We start from the raw sequence: 26,768 nt of genomic DNA on the forward strand, positions 1-26,768 counted from the left end.
TGTGTGTGCGCACATGTGTGAGTGTCGTGCGTTATGACCACAGTTTGCTGTTGAAGCTGACAGGTGTTGAAGCATCAATGACCTTCTGTCCAGATATAAACTGGAGGTCAGACAAACACAATTACAGAAGACACACACACACACACACACACACACACACACACACACACACACACACACACACACACACACACACACACTCCAGTTTGATTTGGTGTTTGTTAGAATAATCAAAGTACGGGTGGAGTGTGTGTGACGGCTGGGTTTGGTTCACCACTCGTCACCCGCCTCCCGTCCTAAAGCTGATTGGGTGCAGCAGCGTCAGTCGCCCAGCGTGTTTTCTGGATCCCGTTTGGTCCTCCGAGTGGAAAATCTGCCGAACTAAGTGTGTCTGGTAATGAGATCAAGAGGCTCTCTTTTAATTCCGCTGAGTTTGGTGTTTCAGTTTAGTGTCGCCCCAGGGTTTAGTAAACACACACACACACACACACACACACACACACACACACACACACACACACGTCTGTTTGGGACATGACATTAACTTCCATTAATTTCCTGGAGATTCACTCTAACACAAGTCTTCACCCTGAAAGTTAATGATTTACTTTATGGAGCCTGGAGTTTTTGTCCCCATAGGAAGGCAAGTCGACGACACACACGCACACACACACACACACACACACAGTGAAGCTGAGTGATATTAAGCAGTGAGTGTGTGTGTGATTGTTCTGGTAATATCAGCGGTGATGTTACTGTGCAGACAGAAGCTGACGATGATGATGATGATGATGAAGATCGTGCAGCATCTGTCTGTTCTGTCCGGTCAGCAGTAAAATGTGTGTGATGTTCCACTTGTAAACTACCAAAACAACAGAAATCACGAGCAGGAATCATCGATGTCGGATCCAAAAGACGTCGACGATAACGAGCATCAGAGACACTCCAGTCCCTCGCAGGTCGTCACAGCCTCCGTTATGACCCTTCAAGTGCTGATCCTGGACTCTGCCTCTGCCCCCCCTCTGCCCATCATGCAGCTTGTGTGAATGCTGTCACGCTCACATTGTGTGGGATGGAAGGTGATGAGGAAGATTCACACCTTCATAACAATTCAAAGCAGTTGTTTGATTGCAGAGGTGTTCATGTCGAGAGCATCACCTGACAGCCAGACTTCATGTGTTATTTAGTTCATTTAGTCAGATATGATCCCAGTCACAGCAGGACGACTTTACTCATCTTGGCCCAGTTTGAGAAGTTTTTTGGGCTCTCTGTGCCGTGATGACGAAGGTCTGCACTGCGGCCTCACATCAAAAAGAAAAAAAACACATTTCACCTTTTTAATTCCAAGTATTTCTTTGTCATTTGAGGGCACGTATTACTAATTATACAAGAAAATACATCCCAAAAATGTCCTGCCTAAAACCTGCTGTGCTTCACGTCTCTTGTCACTTTGGAATAAAGAATCACAAACTGCTTTAACGACTTTGCCGTGCAGGATTTCTGGGTAGTGCCGCCAACTGAATTTCAAAAAGCTCCGGTATCTCTTGCAGCCATCTGAGGCCACAACATGTGATATTTTCTAATGCGGTTTTAAATCGAAATGAAACTTCCTCCAGTGATGAGTTTAGTCCTTCAGAGTGTCGACCTGCAGTCGGCGCTCAGGGACGACTTTCCCCTCAGGTCCACCTCACGAGGAGCAGAGATCTGACCTTAATCTCAATTTTGGGCCTCCTGCTAGGCTTCGAATTAAATCAGCCCTATCCCCCAGTGTGTGTGTGAGTGTGTGTGAGTGTGTGTGAGTGTGTGTGTGTGTTAAAGTGTGTTAATGTGTGTTTGTGTGTGTGAAGAGGGCAACACCATATGGCCAGACTGATCATTAGGGAGGCTGCCGGAGGCAAAAAACCGCTGGAGCTACTCCCCTTATACACATTTACACACACTCACATTAACACACACACACACACACACACACATTCAGCCGCTCGGCGAGTGTCACGACGAATCGTGCTCAGAGGCTGTGACAGACCGGTGCACTTAAGCTTTTCCTCACAGACACACACATACGCTCGCACGCACACACGCACGCACACACCCACACACACACACACAGTCTCCGGTGTCGTAATGAAGGTCCTCCATGTCTCCACAGATGGTGTTTGTCTCCGAAAGTCTCCTTGGTGCCGGTAAACAGAGAGCAGGCCAGAGCCTGACAGACCTGCCTCTGGGCTCCGAACATGCCTCTGTGTGTGTGTGTGTGTGTGCATGTGTGTGTGCATGTGTGTGTTTACCATGTCCGTGTGTGTCGGCATTTCTTCACTTCATCAGGAAACAAGAGGAGAGGCCAGGAGAGGAAAGGAAAGGAAAGGAGGAAGCGAGGAGACGAGGTCAGAGGAAAGAGGAGTTTATAGGGGATGAGAGAAAGCATGAGGAGAGAGGAGGAGAGGAAAGAGGAGGGAAAGGCCAGAAGAGGAGCAGAGAGGAGGAGCAGAGGACACAAGGACAATAAGTGGAAGGACTGAAAGGAAAGTTCAAGACACAAGTGGACTAAAGAGGCATTAAGGATGGATGGAAAAGAAAGAGGAAGAGAGGAAAGGAGAGAAGACGAAAGAAGGAAAATTACAGGAAAGAAGAGAAGTGGTCTAGAGAGGAAAGGGAAAAGGGAGAGAAGGTAAAAAAAAGGTAGGATAGGAGGAAGGAACAGACAAGGAGAATCCAAAATATTTAACCTCCTCTGGTTTGTAGACAGTTATGAGAAAACAAAATGATAAAAATACATCTTTTAAATCAACTGAGTGGCCTTATTGTCCCGCCAGCCACCGAGCTAAGCTAACGAGCTAACGAGTTTTCTAACTGACCCTTGGCTGTCGTTGGTTCGAGAGCTTTATTTTGCCTCTTCGTTAATGTTTCATTGAAGGAAACGTGCAATGGTGAACAAAATGCCGGCGGGAGTCAACAGAACAGCTGAGAGAAACCGAGAGTCTGTGGGAGCTGCTGTGGATGGCTAGTGCTAGTTAGCTGTTAGCTCGCCCGCTACAGGAGTTAACCAAGTGGCTGTGGACAAACAGAGAAAAGGAGAAATTTGAATATAAGTGTTTCCATACTCGACAAGAGTGTGTGTGTGTGTGTGTGTGTGTGATACAGAGAGAGAGGGGAGGTGTGGGGGAGAGCAAGGCAGCTAATGAGCCCCACTGTGAGAGAGATGCCTGTTTTCCTCCCAAATATTTTATAGCTGCTGCTGCTGTCCACATGGGTCATCAACACTGTGTGTGTGTGTGTGTGTGTGTGTGTGTGTGTGTGTGTGTGTGTGTGTGTGTGTGTGTGTCCACTGTCAATCAAACTCTTGTTTTTCTGCATAGCAATCTCCACCAGTATCCTTCAAAAAGTTTCCTTTCACAATAAGGGCGCCGCTGTCAGCAGATGATGCTCGGCTCAGTATTTGCACATGTTGTGGTGTCTTTGTTCGAAATAGATTAGAAATTATTTCATGTTTGTGGGAATCACCGTGTGTGTGTTGGATGGTGTCAGCCATGAGACAACAGACTGTAAGTTAGTATAAGTGTCATCACATCGCCTGTATGACCTGATCTTCACTTCCTCCCTCCAGGTGCCAACGCCAAGCTGCGCTACCAGATCACCTCAGGAAACACCATGGGCACCTTCGACGTGGAGCCAGAGGTGGGCACCATCTTCGTGGCTCAGCCGCTGGACTACGAGATGGAGCAACGCTACGAGCTGCGGCTGGTCGCATCCGACGGGAAGTGGGAGAACGAGACGCTGGTGGTGGTTCAGGTGGTCAATCGCAACGACGAGGCGCCCGTCTTCAGCCAGACGGAGTACCACGCCGCCGTGACCGAGGAGCTCACCCAGCTGCCTGTTTTCATCCTGGAGGTCAGTGATGTTAGACTCTTCCTGTCACCCAGTGCATTCTGGGATATGCTCCACCCCCTCTGTTACCCTGCACAACATCAGCAGCAGCAGAAAATGAATGGATGGATGTGTTGGTAGCATAGCGTTTGTTTTTAACTGTTAACGCTTTAAATACGAGCACGGATCGGATGTCCGTCCAGTCCGGATGAAACTGGTTTAAAACGTGAGCATGAAGAAGCGGCAGCATTTGAACGCACCTTCACCACGAAGGAGCTTGCTGTGAAAATGTCGGCTTATATGAACAAGATGTGAGAACGTATCAGGTTTAATACAGACAAATTTAGGAGTATTGGTCACGCTTCAAACATAGAGCTGAATTAGCCTGGAGCGACACCTCAGCAGAGATCCAGTGTCCACATGCTAACACATCACACATGTGTGACGTTGTTTAACACAACATCAACTGATGCAGACGCCAAAACCTCCCAACAGGAAGTGCGCAGGGTCTGAAAAGTTCCCTCGGAAAGTCAGAGCCGACCTCCTCTTCTTTGGCTTTCATCCCCCTTTCGTCACACCTATCTCAGGTAATTCACAGTAATATGCATGTGCTGCCGAGCTAAATCAGATTAAAAAGGTGGAAGTGCGTCTCAGAGGGCAGGAAAGTAATCCCCGTCGGAGAGGCATGTGTCACAGAGTCCTCAGCCCCGGCCTGCTTCCCCTCGCCTGCTGGAATTGATTTGATATACGCTCGGCTCCTCTCTGACTCTCTCAATAGTTTTTCCGGCGCTCGGCTGCCGGCCCCTCCCTGAACGCACCCCGCTTTGAGCCCCGTGTATTAATACAATTCAGCAGATAGTGAACGGAGGGGAAAATCCAATTTGAAATGAATATTTTCTGACTTCACCTGCGCGGCAGCCTCCTCTGTGGCACAGCGACCGCTCATCTTCAATATTGTCTACCTGCATCACGTTGTCAGGGAGCGCAGAGAGCCGGCGGGGGGGAGGCGGCAGCAGGAGGGGGAGAAAACTTCAAAGGCTTCTGTAAACAAACCCTCTGGTGAGAAAAGAGGAGAAGAAAGGCTAAAAGTGTACTTTTTTCCTTGCTTTTGTTGGCGTCTATTAACTTTTAATTGCGCTGTGTGACAGATGTGAGAGCTCGCGCCGTCGCCGCCGCTCTCGTCCCCTCGTTCACAGAGATAACAGGGAGGCAGGTTAATTAAGCAAACAGGACAAAGCAACAGAGGAATGTTTATTCCTGCGTGTGGGGGCAGCCGCTGCAATCAGCTCCCTGCCTCCTGTCCTATTTGCTGGGTTTGACATTTGTACATAATGAAAAAGCAATTCAACTGTTTTGATAAGAAACACCTCAAAAGGCAATAGTTCCTTTAAAGAGTAAAAATGTTTTTCAGTTGGAGCGAAAAGTCAGTGTTGCTGCTTGTGACAGCCAGCGGCCGTGTTTCACTGCAGTATAATGAAATCCATTTTATTACCAAGATAAAGGTCGCTGTCCCGTGGGTGATTTTTTACAAATTGGTTGTTTTTAGAGTTAAAAAGTCCTCCAGTATCACCAAAATTTAGATTCCCCAGTCGGCAATACTTTTTAAAACTCTTATTAACTACAAAAGCAGGTACATGAGTCACTGTTCTGAAGTTTTTCTAATTCTAAGCTAGTAGCTTTTACAGCTTTTACAGTTTTTAAAAGGAGGATAGTCAAGGAGCATTACACCATCAAAAACACAAATTAAAAGGACAGAGCAGAAGGATACGAATAGTAGATCTGATTGAAGGGTTTTGAACCTGGTGTTGAGCAGTCCTGGTGGACATACCTCTGGATCTGGATCAGGGCTGTTAGAAAACACTGCAACCTTGTTTCAAAGGTTGTAACCTCTTATATATCTTAACGTACGTGTGTACAGTGTATGTTTTAACAAATGCTGGTCTTCCATTTATTGTTGGGACCAGGCATGGTGAGCAGAAATCCACCAGAAGACCTGAGGAACCTCGAGGATCCATGTGATTAAAGTTATGAGAGATTTTTGTCTCATTTTTTTTCTTGTCTGTCCTTTGCAGGTTTCAGCCACAGATCCAGACCAGGAGGCTGACCAGACCGCCCTCCGCTACTCCCTCCATGGCCAGGGCGCCGGTGGCGAGTTCACCATTGACGAACGAACTGGAAGAATCTACGCCCAAAGGCGCCTGGACCGGGAGGAGCGCCCGGCCTGGAGATTCCTCGTCCTCGCCACAGACGAGGGAGGGACGGGACTCACAGGGTTTGCAGATGTGCTTTTAGAGGTCCGGGATGTCAACGACAACGCACCCTTCTTCCCGTGCCCGGCGCTGGAAGTAGACGGATGTTTTGTTGGCCAAGTGCCTGAAAATTCACCTGCTGATACCTCCGTCATGGAGATGCGTGCCATGGACCTGGACGACCCCAACGAGGGAAAGAATGCCATGCTGACCTACAGCATCATCAAGAACGTCCGCAATGAAATCAACCTCAACCTGTTCTCCATCAACGCCAGCACAGGGACCATCTACACGGTTCTTCGGTCCCTGGACCGTGAGGCTGAGGACCAGTATCTGGTGGTGGTGGAGGCTAGGGACGGTGGGGGTTTGGCAGGAACAGGAACAGCTACCATCATGGTTTCAGACGTCAACGATCACCCACCCGTCTTCACTCAGCGGCTCTACACTACCCAGGTGAGTCCACCACAGCAAGGGAAGCTTATTTGTACGGCGCCTTTTCCAGAATCATTGCTAACAGTAATTCTGTTGTGTCTGCTGGTGTTCAGGTGACAGAGGACCTGGAGGTGAACAGCGAGGTTCTCGTAGTTTCTGCCACAGACGGAGATGAGGGTGAGAATGCTGTGGTAACCTTCAGCATCGTCGGTGGTGACGAGGACAGGAAGTTCTTTGTGGAGACGGACAAAGTGAACCGACGGGGCGTGATAAAACTTAAGAAGAAGGTGGACTTCGAGAAGCCTCATGAGAGGACTTTCAATCTGACCCTAAAGGCTGAAGACGCAGATTTCTTCAGCCTGGCTTACTGTCTCGTTCAGGTGGAAGACTCCAATGACCACGCCCCTGTATTTTTTCCACAATTCTATGAGTCGCCATCCATGTCTGAAGACGTACCTGTGGGGACAATTGTTGCTCAGGTGACAGCCTCTGATCTAGACTCGGGACAAAATGGACGCTTTTCTTATAGTATTTCGAAGGAGTCAGACCCCTACAGTCAGTTTCTGGTGGACCAGTCCGGTTGGGTGGTAGTGGCTGATTCTCTGGACAGGGAGAAAATCTCGCAGCACAGGATCATGGTCCTCGCCACGGACGCTGGGAGTCCACCCCTGACCGGTACTGCCATCGTCATGGTAACCATACTTGACATTAACGACAATGGGCCAGAGTTCGAGGTGCCCTATAAGCCTGTAGTCTGGGAGAACACGCCAGCACCGCAGGCGGTACAAATGAACGAAACCTCCCTGCTCCTCCACGCCACCGACCGGGACACCTCCACCCACGGCGGACCCTTCTCTATTCGGCTTCTCATGCTCACCTCCGACGCCACCAACTTCAATTTGACTGACTTTCGAAACGGCAGCGCGGCCATCACCGCCCTCCGGACCTTCGACCGCGAGCGGCAGAAGGAGTACCACCTCCCAATTCTCATGATTGACAGCGGCTCCCCTCCAATGAGCTCCACCAGCACGCTGACAGTCGTCATCGGTGACAGGAACGACCACCCTCACTTACCGGGACACACCGACTTCATCATCTACAGTTATGAAGGTACGTTTCTCTGGTTTTTGCGATGCGATTCAGCGCAGACACACAGCGACGGGAGGAGGCGTCACAGGTTGGCTGCGGTCGCTCCTGTTACCGAGCAGGAGCAGCACAGCAGGGCATTCTCCTGCTGTAAGGCTGTAGTAGGAATGCATGTCATCACAGTTTGGCTTGGCGTGCCCCTGGCTCTTCTCTGATTTAGTGGGAGATCGAAGTGAACTGCCGCAAAGTACAAGTGAAGTAGTTGCTTTTCCTCCTTCGTGCTGCTCACAGCTAAGCGTTCAGATTCTTGCAGAATGCTTGGCGTCGGTGTGAGCCAATGCTTCATCTTTATTTTGCGTTCATTATTTACTTGTTAACCTTCATTTATCAGGAACATGCTTTGCTTTGTGCACTCACTGTTTTTAATTTCACACCTGAGAGCCTCAAAGTACAAAACCTGCTACTTTCTACTCCGCTGTAGAAGTTGCCTTGCTCAAGGACACGCTGACGGTAGTTGTAGACGGACAAGAGAACATTTATCATTCATCATCTCAGATCAGAGTCCACCAGCTGGTCTGAGGGTTTCAGACCGGTGTCTCTCTGGTCACAGACGGCTCCTCTAACCTTCAGGTCCCCCGGAGTCCCTCCCACCACCTCCTGAGTGCTCTGTGCTCGTGTTGTTAAGACTGTACTTGTCACAGTCGACTGCTCGCAGCCTCCTGCTCCAGCCCACATCACTTATTTAGCGTTTCATACCATCTGTCAGCCTCCTGTAATTTGCTGGAAAAACTAAGGTTTTCTGTAATGTATTTTTAGTGGATTCCCTCTCCGGGGCCTTTCCACACGAAAGTACATTAACCCGCTAATACGAATCCATCACGTAGCTCAACAGCATGCCATGAAGCAAACAATTAACTCCAGCTTAAGTCCCAGGTTTGACGGGCACATAAACAGGAGCCATTTTTAAAAGGCAGCTGATTTCACAGCTAAAGAGATTACAGCGCTGCGTTCAGCTTTTTCTGGAACAGGGGGAAAAACACTGCACGAGTGATTCTAATGTGTGCACATCTTCCTGCTGTGCTGTCAAACCATGACCGTGCGTGCCAATGAGGCGTCGCCCGCCACCTTATCTCCTTAAAGAAGCCTCCACGTTCTTTCCTTCACTCTTAATATTTGGGTTGTACCGCAGGGATCGCTTGCACTCAAAACTAATTCCTTTGAAAACCAATGCATTTTTTTTTTTTGTCTTTTTTTTTTGTGCGTCTTTGACTTCCCACCTCCTGACAGGTATTCTCCCGATGACGGTGCTCGGACAAGTTCAATCCCCCGACCTTGATGACTGGAGCGAGAAGGTGTACCGGTTCGAAGGCAAGCCATCCAGGTACTTTGATCTCACACGGTGAAAAGTCTGCGATGGCTGAGAGGTGTCATGCAAAAAGAGGATGATGGAAGTGAAAGTAGAGATGGAAAAGTTCTAGTTAGGAAGGTGTAGGTGTTGGGACTTTGAAGGAGGGCAAGGCCACATGGTTAAAGCTAGAGAGGCAGAGAAAAGAAGAGGTAGAAAGACAGCACAGAGGTAGTTTGATAGCGTCTATCAAAGGAAAGAGAAGGAAAGTGGGAGTGGGTACTGCAGACAAGCTGTTATGCCAAAGAGAGGCAGAGAAAGAAGTAGAGTGGTAAAAGGAGAATGAGTCATGGAGGTAAAGAGGACTAAAGAGGCAGGTAGTGACCTAGAGAGGTCAAGAGAGGCCGTAGTTGTGGAGAGGAAAAAGGCAAAAAAAAAACAGGTAAGAGGTAAATAAAACCTTCAGCGTGAATTCAAGCTGCTGCTCTGTTTTAATGCATTTTTCAGGTTCCAGGCATTGTTGTTGTTATTGTTCTGATTGGTTATAAGCCTCATTATTGATCATTCAGCCAATGTCGTTTGTTTGTTTGTTTGTTTGTTTATTTGGATCCTCCATTAGCTACCAGAATATGCAGCAGCTATTCTTCCTGGGGTTCTCACGTTACATTCTCAAACAGTATTTTCTTAAACATAAAATTACAGACAGTACACTCCATACATTCATACCAACAATCCTTTCATACAAGTAGCTCTGTTATTTAATTCTTGATTTCATAGAAATAAACACAGCACTAGGAAAAAAAAGGAAAAGAAAGGTATAAACAAAAAGCAAAACTCTCCGCTCACACGATAACTCAACTAATCAGAAAAGCTCATATCAGCAGTGAGAGGAACAACAGTTCCTTCAAGGTATCCCATATGTAAATAAGTACATTTTTAACCTTTTTTTAAAGCAGCTCTATTACTACTTGAAATTAAAAAACTTGGTAATAAGTTCCATGCCCGCATTGCCCTATAGTGCACCGTTCCTTTTATCACATTTGCTCTGCATTGAGGCAGCCTCCCCTCTAATACCTGCCTAGTACAATACTGATGTCGATCAGAAAAGAATGTCAATTTATTACAGAGTACCTCAGGGATTTTATACACAATAACATTCTTTATGAAAGATACAAGCAAATAGTGTAATTTACTTTTGACATTTAACCAAATTAGTTGATTATGCATTGTTGTTCTGCTAGTTCTATATGGACAATTCAGAGCTGTACGAGCAGCTTTATTTTGCGCCACTTGTAATTTGTGCAGATTACTTTGTGTTGTATTTGACCAGATGACAGCACCGTACTCTAAATGTGATAGAACTAGTGTCCGAATTAGTTGTTTGATCAAGTAATTTGGTATAAATTTCTTACAATGTTTCACTACTGCCATGCCTCTGCCCATCTTTGTCACCTTTGTCACGTTAGCACCACGATAAATTTCATCCAGCTTCCTTGTGTTGAGACGGAAATCTCTCAAAGGCAAATAAAACCAAAATTACACTTTTGGTGAGATTATGAAAGTGAGAAATTCAGTTTTTTGTAGCTGAGTGAAGCACTCCTTGAAGTCATCAGGTGGACTGAAATAAAACTGACATGGTGAGGGTTTAATGTGGACTGTGGACCGGCCGAGCGTGACACCATCTGGACCGGCTTTGCTACAAAAGCAGCCACTCCTGTTCCACATGTTGTGAGTAGTTTTGGATAAAAGCATCCAGAAATGATGGCAGATGTAAAGCTGTTTCAGGATGTGTTGGAGCTAAAGCAGAAAAGATTCCTTGTTAAAGTGTCCCCTCTCATGTGACACACAGCAAGAGACGCATCAAGAAACGGAGAGGAAATAAAAGAGCGGCACAGCAACTGACAGACTTAAAATAGAGAGGGAGAGACAGTACAAAGGTGTAGCGCGACAAAGAGGAGAAAGGAAAATTAGGACAGAGAAAGAGGCAGTTTGAAGGGGGAAACAAAGAAAGAGTGAAAGAGAATGAAAGGGCAGAGGACGGGGAGGAGAGAGAGATAGAGAAGGGGATCTGACTTGTCAGGAACAGTGCTATTAATACTTCATAACCAGCGGTATTGAAAATTCCCAGTGAAGCACGGCGAGGGCGCGCTCGTTTTGTTTGATGAGGCGAGGCTTCATGCGGGCGCGTTGAAAGGAGAGCCTGATTGCGCTCCCTGCCACCTTCTCTTCTAACGAGATACCTACAGTATAACGGGGGACGACAAGAGACGACGAGAAACCGGCCGAGAACAAAGGAACCGCGAGAGAATTAGCATAGATGCCGCCGAACCCCTCATCATCCAGCCGCAGATGGCAATTTATTCACCGTATGGATCCGGTTTAGGCTGCATGTTATTTACATATAGAAATGGTACAAACTTGAGGAAAACAGAAACGGTTTCGTGTTCAGGTGGAGTGAAGCAGCCCCAGCGGACCAATCACAGCGTGTGAAGACAGCGAACAGCATGTTATATATAAAGAGAAGAAGAATCAGCATCCTTATTTGTTTGGGATTGATCTGCACGTTATCTGTGAGGTGGCGTGTTTGAAATCTTTAAAGCGTGACATAAATCCAGCAGCAGGAACATACGTGACAGCCTCCCTGCAGCAGCGGCGCAGGTTTGATCCCGGACCCGCTTGGCCTCGGTTCAGTCGCGGTTAATTAATCCGTCTGGTTGTAGCTCTGAAGGTTGCCGCGGTGTAAAGAGGTTAAACAGTTACATGAGCCTGATGGCACGTGTTCAGGACCAGGTTTGAACCCGGGCCACGGCATCTGGGATCCACTCTGCGGTTCAGCAGAGCACAGAGCGCCAAAGATCTGCAGATCAAGACCGTGAATCGATGTTCAGCCACAGACATCCATATGGTCAGAGTTTGATCTGAGAAGACTTCACCCACGTTTGAATAGAAAAATAGATTAATAACAGCATGAAGCTTCATTCCACTCAGTTTGTCCGAGGAGTTAACTCTTGTTTTTTCCTTTAATATTCTAAATCATACGAGTGCGTGTCTCTATGTTTCTGCAGCGTTTTACTGAAACTAAATAAAGATGTTCCCAAATCAGAATTTGATATTTGGCAAAAAACATAAAATCTGCTAGAATTTGCTCTTGAGACAGTATTATTTGTAAAAGACTAGAACATTCTCTATTTAAATCCTTTTATTTCATTTTAATATGAAATTATATTAATGATTCATAACATGAAGTTCGACTGCATCCACCCCAGAATAATGGAGGACGTCCTGAAGGACGGGCCATAAATGTATACTGCAGACAGACCTGCGTGTGTGCCTGTGTGTGCGTGTGTGCGTGCGTGCGTGCATGTGTGCGTGCATGCGTGTCTGTCTGTCTGTCTGTCTGTCTGTGTGTGTATGTATGAGCTTGTTTGTTGATGGGATATAGCTGACCACTCAGCTGGCTCTTCATGTCTGACTGGTTGGCCACACTTCTGCACATTTATTTCGACTCTAAACTCAGATGAAAACCATGTTGAAGGTTGATTTAAGTGGTTTTCAGATGTCAAAGGTTAACACAACGCTGACAGGTGTAGGTGGCTATAGATAGATAGATAGATAGATAGATAGATAGATACTTTATTCATCTCCAAGGAGAAATTTGCAGTTCCAGCAGCTCAAAAAGGTGGACACACAAGGGCATGCAAAATAAGAACAGGAACTACTTTCAAGTAATGTGCAACTTACAAGTGATGATCCAAGATGTAATGATCCAAATGTAATTCAAGTGTAAAAATGAGGTCCACAGTCCTCATTCTGTGACTCCCAGGAAGAGTTTTGTACTAAAAGGACAGTAAGTTAACCACACGATTTACCTCAGACAGCGGAAGCTTCCAGTCCTGCAACATGCAGAAATACACACGGCACATGACACGGCTACACAACACAACTCCTGAACTCATGGAAGCAGCAGTTACAGACAAATAACATCTGTGTGTTTTAACTGCATCATTAAACAGAAACGATAAAAGACTGAAGCAGGAAACACTGAACGTCTCTCTCTCTCTCTCTCAGGCTGTTCAGTCTGAACCAGAGCTCGGGACAGCTCAGCATCAGGGAGGGGGCTCCTCCAGGCTCGTACCGCCTGCAGGTGCGCGTGTCGGACCACACCTGGCCCGACGTCACCTCCACAGCTCAGGTGGACGTCAGGGAACTGCAGCAGGATGCTCTGCAGAACGCCGCCTCCATTCGCCTGACCAGTGAGTCCCACAGTGATGATGATGATGATGATGATGATGATGATGATGATGATGATGATGATGAGAAGAAGACACATCATTAAACTAACATCATAGCTGTTTTTGAAACTTTTTAAACTGCTTGATGGCGTTTCACACTGACACACATGCATGGCCCAGTTGTTGCCGTGGTAACTGTAATTGAAGGGGAGTGATGTTGCGTATCCCAAAATGCCACCGGGTCCTGGTTTGGGGGCTGTCAGGCCCCCCGGGCTCCATCAGCACCAACAGGCAGAGAGGCATGATGGGGGAAAACTCCCTCTTCTTCTTCTCCTGTCTTCTCTCGTTTTGTCTCTTTTCAGACTTTGTTCTTTTTCTTTTTTTCAAATCTTTTTCTCCTCAGTTTTCTTCTCTTTTTCCTTCTTTGTGTGTTTTCGTCTCTTCGTTTGTCTTGTCGTGTTATGTCTCTGTGTGCTGGCGTTCGTTCGTGCCGCTGATGATTTCCTCTGACGGTCTATAATCAGCTGAACTTCCTCCCTCAGATCTGACAGTGGAGGAGTTCTTCAGCAGGAGTGGAGGTGAGGAGAGTCGGTTCTCCCGTCTGGGTCACGCGTTGGCTGAACTACTGCAGACTCTGCCGGAAAATGTCCAAATCTTCTCGGTGGGCGACGCCGGCCGGCGGGGAGAGAAGGCCCTCGGAGTCTGGTTTGCCGCTCACGGCTCGCCGTACTACAAGGCAGAGAAGCTGCACGGCTACGTGGCAGCAAACAAAGCAAAGGTGAGGAGAGAGTTCACGCCTGATAACAGCCGTGAAAGGTGTGAAACATGTTCATGAATTCAGGTTTAACAGAGCCTGAGTCATGTCACTTAAGACTCACCATCATCAGCTGTTCAGCCAAAAACAGGCTGCTGTTCATTCTTAAACTCTCTAACGTTCTCTTTGGTGGTTCAGTCACAGCACGTTTCTGCAGGAAAACAAGCCCACAGAACTTTATTTTAAATTTAAAGTTTTTAAAGAAACATGTCCAAAAACATAATGTGAAAAAGTTCTGCACATCTTTTTTTTTTTTTTAACCTTTATTTAACCAGGTAAAAGACCCACTGAGATCATGATCTCTTTTACAAGGGGGACCTGGCCAAGAGGTCAGCAGCACACGTCACAATGAATAACAGACGGTAAATAAAATGAAAGAGCAGCAATAACTAGGTTAAAAGTAAACATATAAAGTGCAGCAGTGGAAGTACAGCAACAATTTTAAAAACATGAGCACTGTTCCTCGCGATGACTATCAGTCAGTTGGGAACGAAAGTTCTCCAAAGGTATGAGCTCCGACACATTAAAATCAGACTGGAGGGTATTCCAGGCTGATGGGGCGGCAAATCTGAAGACTCTTTTCCCCTGTTCAGTCCTGACACGAGGGACAATCAGGTGAATGATATCACCAGAGCGTAAGGCGTAGTGGCTTTTAGCTCTTTGCATAAATGAACACAAGTACGTTGGAACTAGGACAAGAAGAGCTTTGTAAATAAGAGTCAACCAATGCATGTACCGGCGCACACTTAGAGATGGCCATCCAGATTTGGCACATCTAAAATATACAGTGATGTACAATAACATTAAGGCTTCGACCCGAACGTTTAAACAGAGAGGTAACATTTAAGACGCGTAGATCATTCCTCCTGTAAACAAGCAGCATATTTTTACTGTTTAATAAAATAGAAATATTGTTCTGTCTTGTTTACAAAGTGAACAAGTTGAGACTCAGTTTAGATTTTAGCGAAGTGTTTAAGTGTTCAAACCAAACATCATAGAGGCTGAACAGCAAGTTTTAAAAGCCAGAAATCCCAGAGACCGGCCAACCAATCAGAAGTTTGGTTCTATGTGATGAAAACTGACCAGCTGCCTGTCGGACTGATCAGCTTTTCTCTCGTTCCTTTAAACAGAGACAACAAGCTGAGTCAGAGTGAGGTGTGAAAGCAGAGCAGAGGTCAGCTGTCATGTTTCCTGCTGCACAGGCCTGACGATACATTAATCACACATCAATTAAACATGACGTTCACACATCCAGACGAGCGTCTCGGCAGCACTTAGAGACACTTGACGCGTACTGTAAACCATTTAACACTCCATCTCACACATAAAGGTTACAGTACACACAGAGGCTCCACACTGAAGTGCCGACACGTATCTCCAGCGAGTGGCTGCTCGTATGATGCACACGCACACACCGATGCACACGTGCATACGTGCACATGAATATTTTACATCCATTAAAAGCATGAGAGCAGCTGCTGACCTCAGGTCAGCGCTGTGAGAGGCAGGAAGGTGATGACAGTTACTGAACCATGTAAACACACATGTTAAACACACACGTGCACGCTCACAAGTGCACGCCCACACACAGACCTCTGAACAAGTAATATTTAAATGTGCAGCAGCGGGAGAAGTACTTAAGTAGTAATACCACACTGTATGCTCTGTTCTGCTGCATTCAAAAGTATTATCATTATCATCAGTACTACACTTAAAGTACCAGAAGTAAAAGTACTCATTATGCCCATTTCAGTATAATATATATTTTCATTTAATGATTTGATATTTGTACAGTTTCTGAATTTCTCTCAAGAATCAATAAAATCTTGTCTTTATTCTTAATAAAACAGGATTTTTTGTTGATTAGGTTTTGTACTATTCATCTCTAATCTGCAAAGTAACCAGTAAATAAAGTTATCAAATAAATGCTATGAAGTAAAAAGTACCTTAGAGAACCAGAAAATGGAACTACTCAAGTAAAGTACAAATACCTATGAGTTATACTTGCTGTTTAGTTACTTTCCACCGCAAATATCTAAACTCTCAGCTGATTTCTTCTGTTAATAAGTCTATAAAAACATCATAGAACAGCCGAAAGAGAAAAGTAAGAAAAAGTCAATAAATTTAGACAAATAAAAATCAAAATGACAGACGAGGAAAGAGACAAATAAATGTTTAAAGTGATGAAATACTTAGTTGACGTTGAATGTAGCAATCTTAAAAAGATGAATGTCATTTTACGTCAGTTTTACATTCGTGTTGAACTGTTTATCAGTTTGCTGATGGTTCAATCTTTAAAAAATTTGGATCCCTTTTCAGGTTTAGAGAATTTGCAAATTCAGTCCCCTCAAATCTGGCGTCTGTATGCCTTTATTCAGGTCTTGTAATGATCTGACTGCTGATGACTGATGAAGATTACATCAGCTGTGACTGGACTGTTGTCGGGTGACTGTGCAGTCTGTGGTCTATCAATGTATCTGAGCAACTCATCAGATTATCTGGAAAAAATACCTTCAGATTAGTTTGATTAAAGTCATTTAAAAATAGTAAAATAAATTTTAGCTTGTAATATTGATGCTAAAATGCTGAAAATGAGCAAAATAAAGTGATTATTGCAACCAGAAGGTCAGAGGTTGAGTTTTTGAAGCGTCACATGTCCTGTCAAAGTGTCAGGACAGTTTCACACCGTGATGCAACTTCATTCAAAAACAATCAAAACCCATAAAAGTACAATCTCAACAATAGAAAGTATTAGGTATAAATACCAGCACAAAGCACGCAGTATGATTAAAAATAACTGGGACATCAAATGCGGCAGAAGAAAGGTGCGTCTTTAATTATCTCAGGTTAAAAGGAAAAGTTTCTTGAATGATTCAGAATGGGAATGTCAGAGAAACACAAAGAAAAGATGATGCAGAAAAACCGGCTCTGGAGCCAGAAACTGAAGCCCTGGCTGGGAAGTCGCCGTGGATACGAGTGTCAGCTGAATAACTAAACTCCTAAAAAAAAGGAGAACACTCAGCTGCAGAGAGACAGGAAACCCTGAGGGACTCTGATGAAAACCTCTCACCCATAAAGACACAACGAGAGAAAAGAATCAAGATGACAAGCAGAGAAACGGGCGAATCTGGCAACAGAAAGAGAACAACAGCCAAACTTTAACAGGAGGGGGAAATGACAGAGAAACACCAAAGTTCATATAAATAACATTAAGGGGAATAAAGTGAGTTCAGGTATCGTTGACGCAGGCAGACGTGAGATTAAAGAGAGCTGCTGTCATTCTCTGAAATTCTCTATGATGTTCAGACGGAGCTCGTAGCTTCAGTTGTAGCTACGGTGTTTGTTTTTCTCCCACGTTAGCTTTACTTTCACTTTTCCCCCAGATTTAGCTTTAATTGTAGTTTTGTGTTTGTAGAGTCTGCTAGTTTCACTCAGTCTGTCTCTTTTCAGGGATTGATTAGCTTCATGCTATTTGTAATCTAACATTCATTTTAGTTTCAGTTAGCTTATGTTTTGTTTAGTTTAATCCTAGTGTCACCTTCAGCTAGCGCATGTTGTGGACGTTTTGGTTAGCTTCATGTATACCTTCTTATACACTCCATTAGCTTGCTATGTTCATTTTAGCTTCGTGCTAGAATTAGTTTTCAGCTTCCACGCTGGTTTTAGTTTCAAGTTGGCTTTGTGCTAGTTTTAGTTCTGGTTAACTAACGTGGGTCAGTTAGCATTAGCTCTACCATCATGCTAAGTGTAGACCTACCATTCAGTTTCATGCTAGTTTACCCTCATGGTGGTTTTAGTTTTGTGATTGGTTTCATCTTAGTTTCATGCTAGTTTTAGTTTTATGCTAGGTTTAGTTTTGGTTAGCTTCATTCTGTTTCGTTTCAGTCAGTTTTATCATAGTAACCCTAACTACTCTGAGTTGTTTGATGCTAGGTTTAGTTTCACTTGGTTTCTTGGTACTTCTGGTTATGCTAGCCTCATGCTAGTTTGTTTCAGTTAGTTATATCCAAGTTACACTTTTAGTTGTTTCTTTAGGTTAATCACAGTTTTAGTTTTGGTTATCTATGCTAGTTTTGATTCATGCAGTTTAGTTCCTGTTACTTTCATGCCAGTTTTACTTCTAAGTTTAGCTTTGATTAGCTTCTTGCTTGTGGGAGTTTCATACTAGTTTTAGTTCGAGTTACTTTCATGCTAGTTTAAGTTTCATACTAGGTTTAGTTTTACTTGACCTAATGTTGGTGTTTTTTTCATGTTAGGTTTAGTTTCATACTTTAAGTTATTTTAGTTTGAGTTAATAGCTTGCTTTAATTTTAGTTAGCTGCATGCTAGATTTAGTTTAATGCTTGGTTCATGCTTCATGCTGGTTTAGTCTTGGGTTCAGTTAGTTTATGGCAGTTTTATTTTATGCAGGGTAACAGTTGGTATCATCCTAGTTGTTAGTTATGTAGTTTTATTTTTATGTAGAGACTTTTAAAACTTATTTTTTGTTTTTTAACATAAAAACCATTTCCTGTGTACATCTCTTATTTGACCCCCTGCAGCTGGAGGCCTTGTTGGGCGTGTCCATCTCTCAGGTGGGCGTTGATGACTGTCCCTACGCAGACTGCAGTCAGTCCGGAGGCTGCAGCAACGACGTGTCATTCAGCCACGCCCCGGTGCCCCTCAGCACCGGTAACACCTCTCTGGTGTCGCTGTCAGCCTCGTCAACAGCGCGGTGTGGCTGCAGGGCCCGCGAGGCGATCCACCTGCCCTGCTCCGCCTACCCCACCAACCCCTGCCTGAACGGGGGCACCTGTCAGGACGGGCCGCTGGGATACAGGTGGGTGCAGGGAGACTTCCAAAGTCCTTCTTCCAATTAAATTTTCACAAAAGCAGTCATGTATGTGTTCACTATCAACAAACGTTATTGCCTGTAAAGCATTTTTATAACAAGAAAGGTTTTTATAATGAGAAAACATTACATTTTTCTACTTTTCTCACCATCACACGTCTATGTTTGGATAGTTTCCACTGTCGACTAGAAGTCTGCTCGTCGTCTGCAGCAGATTCACGTCCGAATCTGTTAGCATCACTGTCTGAAGCTAGCAGAGGCTTCCCATTTGTTAACTGATGAGGTCTAAGTAAATCTGTCAAACATCGCAGAGATTTAATAAGAGAGGGAGTCCTAACCCTGCAAAGCCTCGTTTTCAGCCGCATCTACAGTAGTTGACTTTGAGTTGTCACATCATTTTAATGGTTTAAATATCGAACTCAGCATCTCGGCTGCTACGTCTGACAGATGCTTCTCCCTCCTTCGCTCTCCTTCCTCTTTCCTCCACTCCCAATAAATCCTGTTTACACTGGCAAAGAGAGACGACAGTTACTTTCAATTAACAGTCTGTCTGTCAAGGTTTCTATCTCTCTTAGCTCATGTTAATTAATGTTGGCATGTGGGAGGAAACCTGCTGCAACGCTGCAGCAACACTACATCACACTGAGATGGTGTTACAGATAATATTAGATAGTTTTACATGTTGACCCGGGCCAAAGCTGCCGCTGACGTCATGTCCTTTGCATTGTGTGAATGAACTGAGGAGGAGTTTGTTTCCTACAGTTGATCCAAACAAGATGATCCAAATAATTTTAGACTAAATATGTTTAAATTGGATGGTTTTATGTTAAAAACATATATAAAAGTATAGGAAAGGGAGGTAGTTTGTGTCCTCGGACACATCCTGGCAGTGTGGAGACAGCTTTGGAACATCATTATGGGAGATAACATTGACAGAAAATACACTTGAAACGTCACTTGAGTGAATAATTTAACCAAAATTCACTGATTGATCTCATTTATTCGGTACCTTTAGAAGCTGCTACCAACAGAAACAAAATGAATTACCTTCAGCGTGTTTGATTATCACTGCTCAGAGATGTTGGCTACATTATCAAGCGATCAATGAAACGAGCTCTTTCTGTCTCTCAGATGTAAGTGTCCTCCCATGTTCGACGGGCCTGAGTGCCAGCAGACCAAACACAGCTTCGGCGGCCAGGGCTACGCCTGGTTCCCTCCCATCATGCCTTGCTTCCAGAGCCACATCTCCCTGGAGTTCCTGGCTGAGTCGGCCAATGGGCTGCTCCTCTACGACGGGCCGCTCGGACCGGCTCGCGCCGGGGAGCAGGAGGACTTCATCGCCCTCGGTGAGTTTTCTGCTGAGGTGTAAAGCTCCAACTGTACACCAAAATTTTGGCCGACCTCTTCGTCGACCTTGTAGATCTTTACAGGTCTGAAACGAACAAAGGGATCAGAGAAGAGTTAAATCTGGAGGATGATTGCACAGAATATACACTGGCAGCGGCAGCATGATGAGACCAGTGAAGTTCAGAGCTGATCATTATTACGTGATCAGGGATCCTTCTGGTCCGGTTTACTGGACCTGTGAAGACCTCTAACTTGAATATTGAAACCGCATCTCACGAAAACGTTGTTGTCTCAGTGTCTTGCTCTGTACCGAAGTGTTGGACGAATGAAAGGAAGGACGAACCGACCTGATGCTACGTTACCGAGGCTCCAGCGTTTGGTCAGATTCGGTTGATTCTGTCGTTTGCGGGATCAGAACTGAACCGATGGTCCTGGGGGGCGTCGGGCGTGGCTCCTCTGCTGCGGCGATAATACTGAAAACGCTGTTTGAAACGCGGCGTCCCTTTGCTAAAAGTTTGCTAAATGTTATTTTGAGCTTGGAGGCGCTCTAACGAACATGCTAATCTCACGGAGCTGGTGGGAACGCCGCTCGTCCTTTTCAGCGAACACAAAGCGCGAATCAATCTGACGCCGTAAAGACGGTTTCTCAGTGGACGAAGAGCTTCATAAACTCGAATGTCAGCTCCCGGCGGGCCTGCTGTGGTCTTAGCGGATTAGCCTGCGGATGGCCTTTCAAACACTTCTTGCATAATCATGTGGCATTAAACTTATGTAATTATTGAACCCGCGCTGTTGTTGCATGAGTCCGGGCAGGGAAAAATCAAAGATGGCTGCAGCATCGATCGCCGTGAAGCGTTTTTCACTCGCGCGTTCAATAGCCCGGCGCCGAGGTCGATCGGGTCACGCTCACTCAAACACACACAGCACAGCTGAGAGGATATTGGAAGACACACAGAATTGACTTAGTGGATCCCTGCAGCCGCTGATGGGATTCAGCAGCTTACACAGCGATACAGAGACGAGATGTCGGGGTCGCAGGTTCAGTCATGTGACATCACAACCGATCAGCTAAATCCAAGCATCACCAACACATAAGGAAAAAAGTTAAAGCAGTTTCCATTTGATAGGATCCATCCTGAGCTTTACAGCGAGGACTCACATCTCGCCGTCTTCGTTTGGCTCCATCATCTGAATGTGAGCTTTTGGTCACGTGATGTCACGTTTAGGTCACGTTCAGTTGTTCTTTTGTTCATGTGATGCACCTTCATTGACTGAACGAAGGCGCTGAGAAGAGCTCTGGGTCATTCTGGATCTTTGAGTATTCTCATCACCACTTATCGTTCCCAAAGTTAAAGAATCTGTTTTTACTGTGAGCAGGAAAATAGACTGAAAATCTCATCCTCCCACCCAGAGCTGAGGAACGGGGTTCCAGCTCTGAGTATAAACCACGGATCAGGAACGCTGACCCTGCAGCTCCCGCCGAAATCCACCGTCACCGACCGCCGCTGGCATCGCCTCGACATCGTCAGCGACGGAAAGGTAAGACGGACGGACGGACGGATACTGACTTTTGGTTGATTTTTTTTACCTGATGACTTGTGTGCATCTCATTGTCTGTGTTCAGGCAGTGCAGCTGATCCTGGACCAGTGTGGGGGGGTGGCGGTGAATGAGTTGGAGGGTGTCGGAGGCGACACTCAGGAGACGGACGAGTCCGGCTGCAGAGCTGCGGGAGAGACGCCTGGAAACCAGAGGTGAGAGCGAGTCCGGAGACAGTAGAGACACTGTCACCGTCCACGTTACTAATAAAGATTTGACAATTTAAAACTATAACGAATCTAAAACCTCCTTTCTCCTCCGTCCACTCCTTCCTTCCTTCTTCCTATTCCCTCTTCTCCTCCTTCTCTCCTTGTTTCTTGTCACTCTTCATGATGCTCACCTCCACCAATCTTTACCTTCCTTCTCCGTCTCCTCTTCCTCTCTGCTCGTTCTCTTCCTCTATCTTGTCCTCTCATCCCATTTTTCATTCCATCCATCGTCACCCTTTTCCTCTTCTTGCCCCTCCTCCTCTTCCTCATCCTTCTCTACACATCTTCTCTCCCTACCCCGAATCCTTCTCCTTCTCTTTGTCATTCTTGCTCTTTTTCCTTTCGTTGTGTTGTTCTCTTCTTCCTCCCCTCTCCTCCTCCTCCTCCTCCTCCTCCCCCCTCTCAGGTATCTGAATGTCTTCCAGCCTCTTCAGTTGGGAGGAATGAAGGAAACATCTCCTCATAGACGTTACCGTAGTTTCACCGGCTGCATCCGCAACCTGGTGGTGGACAGTCAGGTAACACGTGTGCGTGTGCGTGTGCGTGTGTGTGTGTGAGTGTGCGTGCGTGCGTGTGTGCGTGCATGCATGTGTGCAAGTGTGTGTGCGTGTGCGTGTGTGCACGTGTGTGTGTGTCGGGGGACAGCGATTGGACAGATGGTGGTGTGAGCCTGGCGGCTCATCAGCCAAAGCCAACATCTCAACATCACAGGCCAAAATCTAATATAAATGAAAAGAACCTTCCTCCTCCTCGTCCTCCTCGTCCTCCTCCTGAAACCAAACGAGCTGCTGTGGTTCCTTCTGCCGCTCAGAGAAAACCTCAACAACCTCCCACGGCTCAACAAATATGAAAGAAAAGATCCTCTACCCACAATCCCTTGTGTCTGGGGTTGTTTCCTGTGCTCAGTTGGGGGTCGGGATCACGTCCTCACCCCTAACGAGCGTCACCACGGCGATTCAAACTATGAATCCTGCTGTGGTGAAGGCGGGATGCATAATATCGAGGTCAGACCTCTAATAGCCTGCTGATAATAGCTTTTATCAGGCTTCTGATTGGCCATTGTGGCTTTAGGGTTATATCGCCCCCTGTTGGTGTGGCAGATGTTTATAGTTCAGTTGTGTTTTTGTGTGTGTGGACGGGATTTTTCTTTGAGAAAGAGGAGGAAGAACACGTTTGAAACACGTGGACGAGGGCTGAGACTCCCGCAGCCTTTAAACGGACGTCATTACTACTGTTTGCTATTTTATTATTATGCATATAATCTTTTTACTGCTCGCTATTTTGATATTTTATTATGTATAGTTTGTTCTTATTTCACAATTTTTCACTTATTTCACTGTGTGTGATGCTGCTGCTGCACTGCAATTTCCCAGCTTGGGATAAATAAAGTCTATCTATCTATCTATCTATCTATCTATCTATCTATATGTTCATGATGTCGTATGATTTTGTTTGTTCGTGTCAGCGTCAGGCTGTGAACACACAAACAGTCGAGAACAAAAGAAACTGATAAACTAATTTCATAGCTTTCAAAAAATGTTTAAATTTTGAAGTTGCGGTCCGATTCTTCATCCTGAATCCACTGCAGGTTTTCATTTAACCCAATTTTTGCCTGACTTCAGTCCAGATCAAGCTAATATGGACACTGTGGACATTCATGACTCCCAGAGGATGAATCCTGATGTTCAGTGAACCTCCAGGAATCTCGTTAGCTCTCACACGAGCAGGTTTTTATGCCGAAACAAAGCCGCTCTCAGAAACATTAAAAGACAGAGAGAGGTAATCCAGCGTCTCAGGCTCCTGTAATCAGAGCCGGTTCCTTGGTTCCTTCAGAATTCGGGAACGTTTTGGAGTTCATGCGTTGAGACAGTTTGACACAGCACAGAATGGAGGCGCTGCACGGCTGCCAGCTGAAGACAACGAGCACGTTCAGACATTTAGTGCATGTCGAATCCGCTCTCACTGCTTTCAGAGTGAAGGAGGAGATCATGTTGGCTGTGAGCGCAGCCTGGATCACATGACCCCCGGCGGCAGGCGTTTTGTCTCGGCTGTAGTTGATCTATAAACGCTGCGAGGGCGGTGATTAGCGTAGATGATGACGATGCTGAAATCCTCTTCCTCCCTCAGGTGTACGACCTGGCGTCTCCAGGTGAGAGCGTGGACAGCACACCTGGCTGCAGGCTGACAGACGGGGTGTGTGTGACGGCGGCGGGTCCCTCCTGCGGCGTTCAGGCCTCCTGCCTCGCCGACTGGGGCTCGTTCAGCTGCGAGTGTCACCCCGGATACACCGGACACAAGTGTGACAGAGGTGAGGGCTCTGACGGTGTGTGTGTGTGTGTGTGTGTGTGTGTGTGTGTGTCTCGGCCAATCAAATTCTACAGTTTCCATCAAATTTTGTCTCCCCCCTCCCTCCTCAGCCGTCCCAGAGTTCTCCTTCGACTCGGGCAGCGTCGTACGTTATCAGCTCCGAGGAGGCGGCAGCTCCCGCCGCACCAACATCCAGCTGCTCCTCAGAACCAGAGCCACCGCCGGCACCCTGCTCTCCCTGACGTCCCGGGAGGCCAACGAGTACGTCGTCCTGGAGGTCAGTGCAGCCGTCGGCCAATCATTACCTGACCTCTGACACGATGATGGGCGTTTATCTCAGTTTAAACAGTGGTGTCACGTGGGAGCATGAATACGATAGACGTGATGCATCATGGGAAGGATTTTCAAACTGCTGGTGACATTTGTTCTAACTTGCTGTGATCTGTCTTTCAGATCATGGAGGGCCACCTCTCCGTTCGTGCCAACCTCGGCGACGGGGCTCACGCCCTGCGGCTTCCCGGCCAGCGGGTGGACATCGGGCAGTGGGTCCTCGTGGGCCTCACTCGCCATGACAACCTGTTCGTCTTGCGGCTGGAGCAGGGCGGCGGCTCGAGGGAGGTTCAGGCCCGGCTGGGGAGCCGCAGGGAGATAGTGGTTCACCCGGCCAGCGTGATGGTCGGCAACGGTCCGAGCACCGGAGACAAGGCCGACTTCCAGGGTGAGACCTGGATTCTTCTGCTTTCTCAGCCCCTTAGTCGCCATGACAACAAAGTGTGTCAGCAGTAAAAATCACAACCAGCCTAAAAAACCACCAAACTCTTCCTCCAGGTTGTGTGCGGGACGTTCGTTTGAACAGTCAGGTCCTGCCTCTGGACGGGCAGAGCCGGGACCTGGTGACGGTCCTGGAGAGGCGGGGCGTCACCCCCGGGTGCTCCAGCGACGCCTGCAGCGGTCAGCCCTGCCGCAGCCCGCTGCGCTGCGTGGACCTGTGGAGGAAGCACCAGTGCAGGTGAAAGACATACAAACGCTTTGTTAATAACAGCGTTCTGGTTTTGTTCCGACTAACTCGCCTTCCCTCCATCCCGCCCCGCCGTCCGCCAGGTGTCCCGGCGGTCAGGTGACGGTGACAGATGACTCGGGTCAGCAGCGTTGCGTGCCGTCGCCCTGCGGGTCCGCTTCCTGCCGGAACGGCGGCATCTGCCAGGCGCTGTCACCCGACAGCTACCGGTGCCGGTGTCAGGAGGGGTTCAGGGGTCAGCGCTGCGAGCTGGGACAGGTCAAAGGTCACCGGCTGGCCGCCCTCAGCCCCAGCTCCATCCTGGCCATCAGCATGTGTCTGCTCGTCTTCTTCGGTAAGAGACGAGTTATTTATTAACGTTTCAACTTGTCTTCAGGCGCCACAAACCGAACAGCGAGCGATTCAACGAGTGTTAAAAAGAAAAGTGATAATTTAACAAGGAGGCGAAACACGGAGCAGCATGTGACCAAACATGTGATCAACATGTGATTCTGAAAGCATGAACTTATTCCAATTAATATTAACACACGGGTGCAGCCTCTGTAAGGTACCATGAAGTGATGAACTGTTACGAGCGGCTCAGCTGGAGGCTGACGAGTGTGATGTAGCAAACAGACCTTTTGTCCTAAACTTGTGTAACAGAGCAGATCAATAGTTTTTCCATCAGCATCGATCACGAAGCTGCAGACGGCGTCAGAGAGGGTTCAGTTACGTAACGTTTACAGAACGCTTCGTTCTTCCACACTGAGACTTAATTTCCCATCAGCCCTCTCTCTTCCTGCTCCGCCCTGAAGAGGAAGCGGTGAGGGGGGGTGGGATTCTGTTTAGAATAATCACACTGATGTTTCAAATGAACGTAGCGCTCGTTAACTGAGGCTCCACAGAGCAGCTTAACGAGCAGCAAACGCACAGGAAGGAAACCAAATCTGTCCCGGCGCTGAGGAAGCACATCTACGCACAGATGATGAAGATATTTATGCCATCCTCCTCTCTCACTGTGTGTGTGTGATCATGTGTGTGTGTGCGTGTGCGTGTGTGTGTGTGTGTGCAGCGGTGCTGGTGGCGGTGACGGTGTGGAACCAGAAAGGCAGCCGTAACAAGTTCAGGAAGCGAGGAGTTTACCACATCCCAGCTGAACACGAGAGCTGGGAGGACATCCGAGAAAACATCCTCAACTACAACGAGGAGGGGGGAGGGGAGCAGGACCAGGTACACACACACACACACACACACACACACACACACACACTCACTATACTTTTTATGTAACAGCTCACTTCAGAGAGGGGACCCTGGACGCTGTCACACAACGGAAACTAGAACTTTTTTTTGATAGACAGGAAGCAGCAGGATGTTCTGCTGGTGTCCTATGATTGTCACACGCACACACACACACGCACACGCACACACACACACACACACACACACACACACACA

At 46.7% G+C, this 26,768-nt stretch overlaps 1 protein-coding gene across 1 annotated transcript in view; it reads left to right on the forward strand.

The window, feature by feature from the left end:
- The window catches only part of si:dkey-22o22.2 (neural-cadherin), a 113,993-nt gene that overhangs the window by 83,814 nt on the left and 3,411 nt on the right, over positions 1–26,768 (forward strand). The window contains exons 17-33 of the mRNA XM_041941845.1: positions 3,605–3,888; positions 5,937–6,566; positions 6,659–7,655; positions 8,919–9,012; positions 13,045–13,229; positions 13,751–13,986; positions 18,564–18,841; positions 19,985–20,199; positions 21,612–21,739; positions 21,825–21,952; positions 22,413–22,524; positions 24,134–24,314; positions 24,424–24,590; positions 24,767–25,031; positions 25,142–25,322; positions 25,415–25,665; positions 26,383–26,540. Of these exons, the coding sequence (XP_041797779.1) occupies positions 3,605–3,888; positions 5,937–6,566; positions 6,659–7,655; positions 8,919–9,012; positions 13,045–13,229; positions 13,751–13,986; positions 18,564–18,841; positions 19,985–20,199; positions 21,612–21,739; positions 21,825–21,952; positions 22,413–22,524; positions 24,134–24,314; positions 24,424–24,590; positions 24,767–25,031; positions 25,142–25,322; positions 25,415–25,665; positions 26,383–26,540 (4,490 nt within the window). The remainder of the gene's footprint in view (positions 1–3,604; positions 3,889–5,936; positions 6,567–6,658; positions 7,656–8,918; positions 9,013–13,044; positions 13,230–13,750; positions 13,987–18,563; positions 18,842–19,984; positions 20,200–21,611; positions 21,740–21,824; positions 21,953–22,412; positions 22,525–24,133; positions 24,315–24,423; positions 24,591–24,766; positions 25,032–25,141; positions 25,323–25,414; positions 25,666–26,382; positions 26,541–26,768) is intronic.

Source organism: Chelmon rostratus, chromosome 8, assembly GCF_017976325.1.
Source record: "Chelmon rostratus isolate fCheRos1 chromosome 8, fCheRos1.pri, whole genome shotgun sequence".
In the NCBI taxonomy this organism is placed as follows: domain Eukaryota; kingdom Metazoa; phylum Chordata; class Actinopteri; order Chaetodontiformes; family Chaetodontidae; genus Chelmon; species Chelmon rostratus.